The 14,915-nt window shown below is 30.0% G+C and overlaps 1 protein-coding gene and 1 long non-coding RNA gene across 11 annotated transcripts in view; both read left to right on the forward strand.

The window, feature by feature from the left end:
* The window catches only part of axo (axotactin), a 202,924-nt gene that overhangs the window by 131,052 nt on the left and 56,957 nt on the right, over positions 1-14,915 (forward strand). For all 10 annotated transcript variants that reach the window (XM_076473773.1, XM_076473775.1, XM_076473778.1 and 7 more), the window contains 5 exons: positions 159-311; positions 1,770-1,955; positions 3,638-3,778; positions 6,554-6,707; positions 7,212-7,285. In XM_076473773.1, the coding sequence (XP_076329888.1) occupies positions 159-311; positions 1,770-1,955; positions 3,638-3,778; positions 6,554-6,707; positions 7,212-7,285 (708 nt within the window). The remainder of the gene's footprint in view (positions 1-158; positions 312-1,769; positions 1,956-3,637; positions 3,779-6,553; positions 6,708-7,211; positions 7,286-14,915) is intronic.
* Positions 7,305-14,907, forward strand: LOC143235535 (uncharacterized). Its single transcript, XR_013019270.1, has 2 exons — positions 7,305-13,693; positions 14,214-14,907. It is a non-coding gene; the product is annotated as an uncharacterized LOC143235535 (long non-coding RNA).

Raw genomic sequence — 14,915 nt, forward strand, 5'->3', positions numbered from 1 at the left:
TAACTGAAGTCACTAATACACTTTCAATTCAATGCTAATATGTTGATTAAAAATCCATATTTTGATATTTATCATATATAACAAAATTTTTTCTAGTTCTAGGGAAGCATATTGTGATATATGATTTAGAATCTGTTCTCTTTGTGGTTTACTTATAGATATATCTAATGGGCAGCCAGTGCAAATCAAAGTAGAAAGGGGCCAAGACAAAACTGTTCTTACTGTAAATAGTGAAACCATCACTATAGAGAAGCCTATAAAATTTCTAGTAAAGTATGAAAGGATGCCATGGAGGGAAGGACAGGAATTAGGCAAGTTTGTATATTCAGATAAATTTTCCACATCTTAAAAAATACTATTTGTGTTGTGTTAGTTGCTATAATGAATTAATTCAGAAAGAAATTTGAAATTGTGTAAACAACTGTGTGTGCTTTTAGAATTTTTTTTTATCATGTTTAAAGAAAGAAACAGTTTGTTGAGAAATAAATATTAGCATTTGTGTTTGTTCAGTTGAAATTCCCAAGAACTTCTTTGAGATGCTTTATTTGTAATGCTTTTCTATATTTGATATATGAATAAGTTAGATTCTAGTCTTTTCTGTTGAATCAGTTTGCTAGTAACCTTTTCTCAATGGGTTCATGCAATTTGTACTGTACTGTATTGGTAATTTAACTTGTGCAACAATACTTACTGTATCTCTAAGATTTCATAATTTATCCTCTCAAAAACTTTTGATATTTTATTAAAGATTATAACCATCTTGTACACAAAGTAGAACATTATTTTATTTGTTCTTACTAAAATTGTTATTTAGGTACTTGAACTTAAATTCTCAATTTGAATGCAAGGTGATTTTTATGTAAAGTATAAAATACTCTTCTTTAACCTATAGTTTTCGTATTTCGTTTGCATAATCTATAGAACTTCTTAAATGAATATCAAAATATTTAAGGTAAATGTTTATATTTTATTTTTTCTACCATATCATTAAATCTAGCTACTGTTATCAACCTACAACCAAAATTCCAGAATATTGCATAAAATTATAAAATAAACAAAATAAACTTTAGGTAATATAAAACTTTAAATTAAATTGCACATTATAACGTTAATTTCATTCACATGCATTGATTGTAAAGGTGTGTGTTTTTTATTGTGTACTTCAGATACAAGTTTCAAACTCACTGATTAAAAATTTCACTCCAGTATTATGTAGTCAAAGTAGAAGATAGTCTTGATTATATCTTTTAAAAACTTGGTACTGCTCCACCAACTCTTACAATATAGCTGTAATTGTTTGAATTTTTCTTTTCAATTTATACTTGAATGAATTTTGTTATTTTATAATTTTATGCAAAATTCTGGAATTTTTTTCACTGACCTTTTTCCCTACAAATAAGTTTTCAGAAATAATTCATTGCTTTCCACTTAATAAAAAAAAACTTGGTTGTGCTTTGTTCCCAGTGATTCCAACAAATAAGCATTTATAGCAAGCAGAAGTTTCAGCATGAGTATTCAAAAACTTAAATGATATTGTATCATTCTCAAGGCTCTGAATAAGTAATGCAATATAATTAGCAACCATTAAATAAAACATAATTAATAGTGACACCACTGACATTTTTTGCTATTTTCCTTATCCCAGTAGTGAGTACCATTTTTCAAAATTTCATGATGGTAAGTGTGTTGGTAATGCATAATTAAACAGAATTTTGCTTTTGTATTATTGTGGGATTAACTGTGAATAATGTATTGTTTGATTTCTGAAGAATTAGTTGAACCTGCCCGTGGGTCCTATCCAACTGTGCCTCATAGTGAAACTTTCCTCGGTGGAGTAAATACAGAAACATTGGTCTCAAGACTTCCTGGTTTTGTAGGTTGTCTACAAGGACTTCAAATAGGGGATTCTAGTTTAGACTTGGAAGCAATAGCAAGAGATGAAAGTTCAGAGAAAGGTTGATTTGTTACTATTTATGTTGTTTTGAAAAAGAAAAACGAGATTTCTTTAACTTTAAAAAACTGATCACTTACAGTATCATAATGAGACAATAGTTGTACTACTGCATTCACAACTAAAATATATTTTAAGTATATTTGTTGTTTTTCTAAAGTACAAACTTACAAACACATTGTACATTTTGTAGCTTTTCTAGCAAATTTTAAAGTAACTTTTGAAATGAAATAGAAATATTGAATTGTAAGTTATGTTACTGAAGTCAGTTTATTAACTGTTGTTTTAAACTTTATATATGATGTTTTATGTCTCTTCTACCACGAAAAAAAGTTTGTCTTGCAATAAGAGATAACATTTATTTGAACTTAGAAACTTGCATAAAGGCAACGATTTGTTATTTCCTGCAAATGCAAAGTATGTTCTCACCTCCATATTGGGGAAAATGGCTAAAACATTGATAAATCAAGTAATCAAATATACCTCTTTCTGAAGGATTATAAACAACTGATGTATTAATTATTTTGACCTTTTACATTACAATAAGGTAAAAGAGTTTTGAAGAGCCATGGCATAAAACCCTGGGTATTGTTGTAATGTACCAGATAAATGCTTATTGTGTGTGTTACTTGATTAAATGCAAGCCAATGTCTTGTTTGTGTAAAGTATAGAAATTTTTAAATTCTAATTTTTTCCACTAATAAACACATTTTTTAGAACTATTTGAATTTAAATTTACAAGTATGAAACTTGGCAAAGTCAATTTCATCAAACCTATTAAAAAAACATGATAATCCTATCAGATTTCATAAAGTCACAAATGCTAGTTTAAGAGTTTGCTTGTGACAAATAATTTTTTTTCATTATATTGCTTTCATAGATTATGATTATTCAAAACTAGACTGTTTAATTGGAATTAAATCTCATTTATTAGAGATAATATAGATTTAAACAGGAAAAAATACATTTAAAATCTTAAAATATTTTATACTTATTTCCTAAAGAAAATCTATCATTGTGGTCATAGCAAATAGTATCTGAGTGGTAAATCAACTTGAATATTTGTAAGTACCATTTAATTTGTTGAAATAACCTAAAATCTTAGCTCAAACTTATAATGTTAGTTTTATTTGTGAGATTATGAAAAGCCAAAAGATAATTGTAAGCTTATAGTACTGGTATTAGATTAAATTTTGCATATGGTTTATTATTCATATAATTAATATTTCAAATTTTTGAGTGATTCATATTTTCAGCCATTGATGCTCAAAGGAAAAAAAGAAACAAAAAAGATGAATAAATGTAAATTACCTTTTTTAAATTTTTAACAAAAATCTTTTTTCCTATTAAAGAAATAGGAATTATATTTATAAGGCTGTAAGTTTTACTCTTAATTTTAGATTTTAGTTTAGTGATTTTCATTCAACTTTGTTTGAAAAGTAGATTTTAATGGTACGTACATGCATATTTAATATGTATATTTATCTGCTAGTTATTGACCTCTTGCTTACATAGTGTCTTTTTTATAAATGTTTTATTTGTTATGTCATCAATGTTGTCATTTTTTAGTGTGTTAATAGTTAGAAATCTATTTCTTGCATTTATAGAAACTGACAGTATGTTCAAAGTCTTAAAAGTAGTATTGTTATTATGATATGTTACACTTGTGTGCATTTTCATATCCAGGTGAGTTTCGGCCAGGATGCAACATGATATGTGACACTCAACCATGCAAACATGGGGGTACATGTTTAGAAGATTTCAAGAATAATGCTACTACATGTGACTGTTCTCTTACTTCTTATTTGGGGGAGACATGTGAAAGAAGTAAGTAGCATATTATGGGGTACATTACTCTTCATCACTAAGTAATGCCTGTGTGTTGAGATGTTAAAAAAAATGGGTGCACTATTCATTGTAATACTTTATGAAGCTTAAAAATGACTGCTAAAGTTGAATTGTAGTCTTATCTGAACATCCAATTACAACTATTTTTGAGGGTTTTACAGCTTGTATAATAATAATATTATTTTATTCTTCTAACAAACATATTCTTGTAAGGAAATAAAATGGAAAACTGCTACTTAACAATGAGTTCATTTTATAAGAATATATTATTTCCATGTTAAAATGACTTGTAGCATCCTGGAGGAACCTCTTCATCTTCACTAGCATTTACTGTAATCCAGAATTAGAGAAACTAACAAAACTAATATTATATTAATAATATACATTATCATAGAATTATAAAAGTAAAACAGATGTTCACCTATCAGTTTGTTTCAATGAAATTATTTAAAAAAGAAGAGAAACAACTAAAATTTTTTTGCCAAACATTAAGTATGATGTAGTGATGGCAATACTGAAGAAAATAGAAACAAGATAGGAATTAAACCATACAAAAATCACTACAGGAGTAGCCAATAAGTGATGAGTCTATTTTAAAAGGATAATTTTATTAACTGCTGTAAGACTGTACTGCACTGTTCAATTTAAATCCATGTATTCAAACCTGATTTTATACTACTGACAGGTATTCAATATTTAGTTGTAGATAAGTTATTCTTGGAAAGATTTGGCTGCTTATGTAGTTATTTTTGTATGGTCTTGTGCATTAATCCCTGTACTTGTTCATATTGCTATCCCTGTGTCAATTAATTTTAGCAATTTTTATCACTTGTCAGTAATAGAAATAGTAAGCATTATATTATTTAAAAGTGCTTGCTTATTTATCACATATACTTTACTACATCACAAAGCTGTATTGTTTCATGCATTTTATTCTCAGTAAATTTTTAATTTATGTGATGGTACACTATACATTTTTTCTCATTGTAATCAAGATAACATTTTGTAATAATTCTATGGTAAGTGTAGATGTTTAAAATTGTGCTTTATTCCAATGTAACAAGCTAACTGAAGTGTTTTATTATTAGATAAGAGAAAACCATAAACCATTGACTGTTCATCATAATCCAAATACAGTAAAAAGTTCAAAGGTTCTACTATTGTGATCACAGAAAAATATTCAAATTGTTGATTTACTCAATAAACAATGTGTGTTTAAGTATATTCCTACAAAGAAAAATAAACAAGAACCATGTGATTGTTTTTCACCTTGTAGAGTATTTAGTGATAGTAAATAGAATGTTTAAATAGCAAACTATGCAATGCAGCTATCAGACCATTCAATCCCCATACATAAAGAGAAATGAGCAAGCACTCATTATTGCCAAGTTAAGAATAGTGTACATCTACTGTGTGAAATTCTGTTATCAACTTTTTTTCATTTGGGTAGTAATTAGATCCCTATTAAAAAAACAACAAAAAAAAAAAACAAGTAAACACTGGGATTATCTTTATAAAATATCACAATTGCATGTTTGTTTTGCCAAATAATATAAAATAGTAATGTAGTACATTGCAATGTGTATATCATTTCTAAGAAGTGAGTACTGAACTTGTAGAGTAATATATTTGATAAAACATTTTGTTAGATTTTCTCAAAACATTTATTTAAGGTTTTCAGATATAAGTTAGTGAACTTTATTTATACTTTAATAATTATATTGCAGTTCAGTTATGTCAACTCTCTTACTACAGGTATCCTTTACTGCACATGACACAAGGTTTTAGTGTCTCACATTGAAAAGTTTATTAAAATACTGTTTGGTTTAGTTATACCAAATGGTATAGCATAAAATATTGGATAATAATTTATATATTAAGAGTATATAAATTTTTGATTTTATAGTGCAATATTAAAATAAATCCTTAATTTCCCGTGGTGTGACACATTGCACATTTTCTCTGAGTATCTTCTCATTTCTATTTTATCCACTACTCCCTTGAAACTATGAAAATAAATGTAAATTACTCAGTGGTTTTTGCTAAGATGAGTCATAATTTTGCTGACTTCAATTTTGTTTGGTTTCAGAACTGTAAAATATAAAATCAGAACCTTTCTGCTATATCCACCTGTCACATCCTCTCTTTTAAGATTTGTTAATAGTTAGTTCTTCCATTTAATTATATATTACTTATAACCAATAGAAAATCAAGGTTTTCATTTATCAAATGCTGTATTGTATTATGTTATGTTCTGAATAGATAAGTATTAATTTTACTTACAACACAACTTTCATTCCCAAAGGAAAGGTAACATTTAGCTTGGATGAATTTGTAATGATTCTTGCCACATAATTAAATAGCCAGAAAAATTATGATAGTTAGAGGAAATTGTCTGCTTTATGCATGTTATTAGTCTGTTTTTTATGTATTGTTTATTTAAATAAAAGTTGTTTAATGCACTATTGCCGTTAGCACAAAAAAGTAGGATTAACTGTCATCAACAGTTGATAGCAAGAAACAGAATACATGTGTAAGTACTTTATTCTTTATATATTACGATAACAATAACTAAAATTTAAAAGTAGAGATCTCTCTCGGTTAGTTAAAGTTAGATTAAGTAAGTTAACATGATGAAAATATTTCATGAGGCATGCATTTTGAGCAGCTAGAAGTAGCTTGTGGTTAATATAATTTGACAATCCATGTGGAGAGAGTTAATTTTAAATTTAATCTTTGTTTCAATGTTTTCAGATATTGGTGGAGCTTTTAATGGAGATTCTGTAGTTAAATATGAATTTACAGCAGACAATGAAGAAAAAGATGATATAAAAATATCCCTAGCTTTTAGCACCAGCAGTAAATCAACATCAAAGCAGGCCTTATTCTTTATGAGTTTTGCACCAGGGTGAGTTGTAACATTTCATTCCATAATTCAAATCCAATTATTTCATTTAGTTTTATTGAAGCAATAGTAGACTTTTGAAAGTTTATTAAAGATGTACATTTCTTGTATGAAATGATTTAAGCAATCCTTGGAATGATCGAAATCCATTTCAGATTTGGAATTCTTGAAAAAAAATGTTTTTCTAATTTGTTGATCATACTTATTTTTATACTTGCAACAAAAAAAATCGATTTTGGTATCCATGATTTCTGTGTATTTATGTACAACTGTATTTGAACTTTTGCATTATATCCTACAGCATTCTGTCCGTAAAATACAAATTTTTACTTCCAGTGGTCACATTATTTCAGAAATCATTTTTCCCAAAAATTTGAATGTAAGAATAAAGCTCATTGTTATATACATAAATTGAAGTTCTTCAGACAAAATGAGTTAATGCAGTAAAGCAAGTTAGGCTTACATTTGTAGATAATTCTGTGATTGTTATTTATATTTTAACTGTAGGAAGAGATATTTCTTAATTTCACTGTCATCTGAAGAGGGGCTATTGATTGAAGAATACTTTGAATCTTCAACTGGTAAGTGTAGTTAGAAACACTAAAATAAAATTGAATAGTTATCTGCATATCACCTTTAAGGTCAAATGTAAAAGTAGGTTAATTATTAATATTTGTATTTAACTAGTACTATGTGAAGGACAGAATTGTGGTGAAAATTGTGAAATAGATAATCATGATGAACTTCTCACTTGTAATTTTGTGTTTGTTGATATTTAAAATACTACTATTGTTGTATTGATTCTGGTAACATTAAAGGAAAACTGAATGTTTACTGCCCTGATTCTAAACTTCTGTATTCTCTATTGAGCCAGCAGTAAATTTTCAAACTTGTTATATATAAACTTTTCAGACATGAATGTGCTGTATTTAGGGATTTGGTTGTATTTCTGATCTTACTTTTGTGAGGCATTTTGTAATTCAAGCATTGTATTAAGATTTACATTGACTCAGGCTAAGAGACAAAATTAGATGAATATTTTATCTACAAAACTGTGTTCTCTGCCTGTACAGATTTTTCACTTGTATGTGTGCAAAGGCAGCATTAGATAATGTGGACATTTTTCTTTATTCCCTAATAAATGAAACCACCTGAACAAGTTATTTGCTTATGCATATAATTTCACATGATTTATTGAAGAAATTCCATTATTTAAAAGGCAGAAATGATAAGTAGTTTGCCAAAAATGTAAGCATGGTAGTGTGTGGTCCTGGCTGGAAGTTAAGCAAGAAGTGAGCATATTGGAGAGATCTTTCTTGTGGTTGTCTGAGGGCAGCAAAACTAGCTCACAATGGAAAGGACCATCTGAAGTACAGGAAATACTCAACAGAAGGGACTACAAGGTGAATGTTATGATCAAGATGCAGCTATTGAAACAAAGATGAACGTTGAAGGTGTCTCCATCATAGATGCAGAACTAGAAGACAGTCACTTTGTCTTAGAAGATGAGGAACTACTAGACCTAAGACTATGAGAAGGAGATGAGACATACAAAATGTGAACATCAGTGAAGAAGTGACTAGCAAGCAGGAAAACAAAAGTTACAAAACATGCTCTGCTAGTAAACAGATATCTTCATGGATAAGACTGACATCATGCAACACAAGATTGAGACCACAATCAGGGATCCTGTCAGAGTGAACCCCTGTCAAAGTTGAGACTGTGTTGGAAGATGGAATCATCAAACCTTCATATGCAGCTTACTCTTCATCAGTTATAATTGTGGAGAAGAGATGCAGATCAAACCTTTCCTGCATGGACTTCTGGAAGCTGATTCTTGTGGCAGAGTTTGACTCTGAACCTGTGGGAAATATATAGGCCATTATGGCAAAATTAGATGGAGCCAGGCTCTTTTCAACGATATCTCAGTTAAGTTTGGCATATTCCAATGTAAACAGGGTCTAAAGGGAAGACAGCATTTGTGACCCCAAATGAATGTTACCAATTTAAGCAGATGCCATTTTGATTAGTCAAATCAGCAACAGTGGTCAACTGCATGATGAGGATGATGCTGCAAGATGGAAAGACTGCCTGAAGAGACTTAGAGTCCTGTTCCAGCAAGTAAGGGTAGCAGGCTTCACCATCAGATTATTGAAGTGCTACATCAGATATTTTGTTCTGGAGTTTGTTGTACATAAAGTGGAGATTGGCAGATAGCCATGAGAAAGGAAAAGATAACTTTCTTACAAGATACACCAGCTTTGACAACCAAGCATCAAGTCAGATGTTTTTTGCAGTTTGCAGGATACTACAGGAAATTCATTTGAAATTATGCTGAAATTACTTCATCATTGACTATCTTGACCAAATTAAAGAGCATGCTGGAAAGTTTTACAATTCTTATAATGCCAGATTCAATAAACCATTCATTTTCTAGACATATGCTTCAGATATTGGTATTTGGACAGTATTCTTACAAGAACATGAAGACAGATTGTTTCTAGTAACATATATAAGTAAAAAGCTGTTAAGTAGTGAGGAGAACTACTCTGTGATTGAACAAGAGTATCTGATCGTCATATTTGCCATTTGAAAGTTCAAGAACTAACTACATTGGAAGGAGTTCATTATCCACATAGACCATCAACCACTTGCATACGTTCATAGATGCAAGACTGACAGTGCATGGATCATGAGGTGGGCATTGTGCCTTCAGAACTACAGATTCTGCATTGAAGCCATCAAAGAGACTGCAAATGTTGGAGCAGACTGTATCAGCAGACTTTGTGTATAAACTGAAGACAGTGAATAAATACTGTAAATATTTAAATTGAAGAGAAGTTTATGTTGTCATATAAGATTGTAGATATTATTCATTAGTTTATTTTGTTATGAATATATTATGATTGTTTAGTGTTTTTTTAATCACAAGACAGCATCATATGTTAAAGGTTCTGTTGTGTTTGTCAGTTGTTAAAGGCTTTTACTTGTACCTTTTAATAGTATAAATATATATTATATGTGTAAAAACAGCTCGTTTGGGTTGAGAAAAATTTTACGTAGAGGAGCGAACAACGTTTGAACGTCTTCAGTCATCGTCAGGCTCACAAAGAAAAGAAGTAACTGCTGACCAGAAGCTGACCATATATTGGAAAGAGGTTGTGTAACTGAGTGTTGGAATGTGGAGGGCGTGCTTAGATGTTTGAATACATAATTTTATATTATTTATTTTATTATTATTATTTATTATATTATTTTGAATATAGGTATAAAGGTGTTTCTTTGTATTGATTTATTTTGGACTTGAGTTGTTGTATAAGTATGGCTTTAATTTTGCATTTGTTTGTGTTTGTTTCTTTATTTAGTAAAACAAATTTCTCAACCCAAACGAGCCATTTTTGCATGTATATTTTTCTCTAAAAGTGGATTTTCTTGACATCACTGATAAATATACATTGTTTTGTTGTTTGGTTTAGGATTCTTCTGCAGTAGGTTTCTGTGGCTTGTTGGTGATAAATTCAAAAATGAACAAACAGCACAATCATCACTTGTTTTCAAAATAATATATAATGATATATATATATATATATATAATATAAACTAGTTTGAATGTATGCATAACAAACAAAAAAGAAGATAAGAACAATTTATTCCATCAAAGAATTTTTCTAAAGTGCTTTTTGGAAAAGGAATAGAGGATGTTTTGACGAAAGACAAAACAAATACTAGAAATGCAGTATACTACTGTAGTAATTCATTTCACAGTTTTGAGTGAATGATATACAGAAAATTGTTGCAATAGAAATAGGGGAAAGGTAGTTTGTCTTGTCGACTGAAATTATAAAATAACTGAATAGGTCAAAGTGGATTTTTGATGAGAAGAAGATAATCATATGTTTTTTATATATCTCTGTGTTCTGTATAACACAAAGAATTTGTTGTACTTTTTTAAAACTAGTTCTGAATATGTATATATCATTTTGAAAACAAGTGGAGTGCATGTTCATTTATTTTCGAATTTATTGCCAACAACTCAAACACCTTTGCAGAAGAATCTACATAGTATGTATTTGTACTATTAAGTACAAGTAGAAGCCTTTAACTGACAATTGGCAAATGTTACATCTGAAACTTCTTTATGGAATATATTTCATACTAAAGGAATATATAGTATGGAATATGAGAGTATTAATTTTGCTTTTCATTTCCAGATAGCATATGAACTTCATTTGCTTCATAGATAATAGTAGGTTAGTAGATCAAATTGCCAGATGGGTTAGACTACCTTCAAAATCCAATCATTAGAAGTTTTGGATGCAAAGAAAAAGAGTGGCTCAAGTCCACCAAGGATTAATATATTGCATACAATAGCCTTTGTTGACAGTTGACTGTGAATAAGATTGAAAATACATCTTTATTTTAGTGCACAAATACTAAAACCCATAAAAGCAAAATTAATAGTAGTAAGCAGACAGAACTTGTGTTTGCTGTTGAACCAAGTGTTGAATTTAAAGAAAAAAAATTGAAAATTTGTTTTATCAAAGTTGAAATGTGCAAGTCTTTTTATATTATAAAATTATTTCGACCCATTTGATTTGTAGTAAAAGGCTGGGACGTGATGGATGTAAGGGGTGGTGCAAGCCATTTCATTTTGTGAATGCCAGATATACTGTTGCTTTTGTTGTTGTTTTAAACATATACAGTGCAGGATCAAGATGATCTTAGAGCCAAAATGCCTTCTGTTCATAGGCCCAACCAGCTGTATAAGTTAAACCAAAGATGAACTTTTAAGGGAAATTTTCATGGACCCATAGTTTTCACAGACCCTGTATTCCTATATTTTTGTTACCAAAAAGTGCTAGTAATCCTGCAGCTGGCTACTAGCTGTGTTCTTTATACCATTGTGAATAAAGTTAGCTACTGTATCAAGTAATCCTTTGTCCACTACTGAGTAGAAAAAAAATCAGCAAACAAAATAAATAAAAATTTCATTTATTAACCTTCAAATGGTGATCATTAAAACAACAACAACAAAGGAAATGGACTGTACATACTGTAGAGATTATTTAATGAAACACAAATTTTTATTTTGACTCTGGGTTGTTACCTAGAATTTTGTTTGGTGGAGTTTGAATAGATAATGTCTGCAGTATATCCAGTCTTGTTTCCTTACATTTTTTTATGATCCCTGCAGATATTTAAATTCTCAATTTTTTACTTGTATTGTTTTTGTACTCTAACATGAACTGTAGCAAAATAATTTGTTGTGAAAGTTAAAAGAATATGAAATAAAATGAAAAATACCCCTTTTTTTTTCTTGAATGAATGCAGATTATAAAAGTTTCAATTGTTTACTTGAAACAGTTTCAGGCTTCTGACAGTTTTGCATCTGCTTTAACCTACTTTTGAAATGGAATCATGTGACCAAACAAAATGTATCTACACTTAGCTTTCAAATTTTTGTTTGCTTTTTACTTTTCTCTGTTCTGAAATTTGACTCACTTTCATTTTTCAGTTCAATTGTTTAATTATCATACCGAAGGCAGTATTGTCACACATCTAGTGATATCAATCAAATAATTAAGAAACTGCATACTTACCCATATTTTCCAAATTTGGTTTGTATGGTGTAGACATAAGCTAATTAACACACTTGATCTGATCTTTACACTAAGGTATGCGAGTTCCATTTACATGTACCAGGTGTTACTGGAAGTTTATCAGAACAAAAAAGTTGGCTGTAAATTGTATGGATATAACTCGATTAATTATTATCACAATCAGTAGATCACAGGAGGGTATTAAAGGTGATTGGAAAAGATATCTTTTTGATTATCTTTCACAGGAGGTAATCGATTATGCAAGGTATGCACCATAGTGGTACAATCATACATTGTATTTACTCAATTTACAGATAAAACTAACTTTAAGCATGCAGTCAAATTAAACTTTTATGTCAGTAGTGATACTGGGATTTTTCTTGACTCAGAATGTCTCTAGCTATTTTGTGAGGTGAAACACCCACTGGGAAAAAAAAAGTCAGATTCTGGCATGAAAAGAAAAGATAATGAAACATTAATGAATAAAAAGCTAAAAAAGTTTTACACATTTTAGAATCAGAATGACTTCAGTTGGTAAGTGCAAGATACCATGGGATTTTGATGCTACACAATTTTTAAAGATGTAGAACAGAATGTATATGCACTGAGATAAAAAAAAATCTGCTAAGACTAGAAATAAGCATTTAAAATGTAAGGGCAAGTAGAAGGAAATGCAATAAATTTATAAAATAGTTTTATATTATTTTGAATGAAGACAGGTTATTTTATTGATTCAAATTGCAAGAAAAAAAAAGATTTTCATACATTCTGAAAACAAAATTTTTAAGTTAAAATATAGTTATCATTATGTATTACTTCAACTTGCTTGTGAGTATATTTTGTATAATAACTTCCAAGTGGCAAGGCTGGGGACATATGACATTAGAAACTGGTTTTGATACTCATGGTGGGTATGACATGAACAATCATTGTATAGCTTTGTGCTTAACTACAAACAAGCACAAAGTGTAGTTTTGATATCTTCATGTGTTCCAAGCTCTTTTTTCCATTAAGATAATTCTGCAAACTTTGGAATAGGTGATAATCAAATGGGTCAAGGTCTGGAGAATTAGTAGGATTTGAAAGTTTTTCCTAGTCTAGCTCTTCAATCTTTGAAGATGTGATCCTTGCTGTATGGAGCTGTGCATTATCCACGTGTAACACAACACCTTTACAATTGATGAAAGCAGGCCTCTTTTCTTTCAGTGCAACATTCTGGTGCTCTAACTGTTGACAATAGAAGTATGATGTAATTGTTACATTAAGTGGCAGCAACTCGAAGTGGATCACACCAACAATATCTCATCAAATGCTTAACACTACTTTCCTAGGGTAGAGGTCCATTTTAGGCTGTGCTTTAGCCAGTTTACTTGCACTGAGGCATTGTGTGTAGTGCTTACCATTTTTATAAAATATCCATTTTTCATCTTCAGTCACTAACCTGTCCAAAACAGGTTAGTTACTTTCACGAGAATGCAAAGAAGTGCAAATGTCCACTCTTGGTCTAAGGTTGGCTTCTGTCAAATCATGGGGGACCTATTTTCCATGTTTTGACACCTTTCCAAGCTGTTGCAGATGATGGTGAACTGTTGAATGGGTTGAATTAACCTTCTGTGCTAGTTCTTCAACTGTTAGAGCACAATCTTCATCAAGTGCAGCCAGCAGCAAGTCATCATTAAACTCAACAGGACAACCTGAATGTGGCACATTACTTAAGCTGTAGTCACTTGAGCTGAACTTTGATGCCACCTTTGACATTTTTTTTCCTTGAGAGACTACATGCCATAAACACCTTGAATGTTTCGTGTAGTTTCTGCCTTTTTTAAACTCGTAAAGCATTCCTAATGTGCTCCTCGGACACATCCATCTTCATAAGGGTTTATTTGATTAATGATTTGAAAAAGTGGAGGTGGATTAGTGTTTTTTTTTTTTGTCTGAACATTTTGATACATGTCCTACTACATATTTTAGTCATTAAAGCCTTCTACAAAGACAAATTAGGATGCACTTTCTGTATTAAATTTTCGGACATTACTTATGGAATGACCTGATAGGTTGCACAATCTGAAAATCTTATAAAGAGGAGAAAATATTTATAAAAGAAGTTAGAGTATCACCTAATCATGTCATTCAGAGGTGAAGATTGAGAATTTTAAATATTTATTTTTGAAATTAAGAAATTAAAACTTGGGTAACATAAATATTTGAATTATAAACTTATGTTTTGATGCTGAATTTGATAAAACAAAAAAATATTTGTAATAAAGTAGATTAATCTGCTTTTGAAAGAAACTATGAAACTGTTGACATACACACTTTGACCCTCTGTTGTCTACAAGTTTAAGGTGATGTGTATTTGTTTTATAATGAAGAATGGGAATAACTTGTTTCAAGTTACTTAATTTTCTAATGGTGGATATTTTTAGTTTCAATTGGGTATTTTCTGTAATTGTTAGTTCACTTTTAAACAGTTTTACACAACCAGTAGTATTGTTTTTCAGGTATTAATAACACCAGACTTGAAGTTGTAACGTTAATTGATGTTTGTATGTTGTCAGCATATCACACTGGGAAAGGTCACAGGATGATCTTTTTCCTTCTTTTTTTAATA

Source organism: Tachypleus tridentatus, chromosome 12, assembly GCF_004210375.1.
Source record: "Tachypleus tridentatus isolate NWPU-2018 chromosome 12, ASM421037v1, whole genome shotgun sequence".
Taxonomy (NCBI): Eukaryota; Metazoa; Arthropoda; class Merostomata; order Xiphosura; family Limulidae; genus Tachypleus; species Tachypleus tridentatus.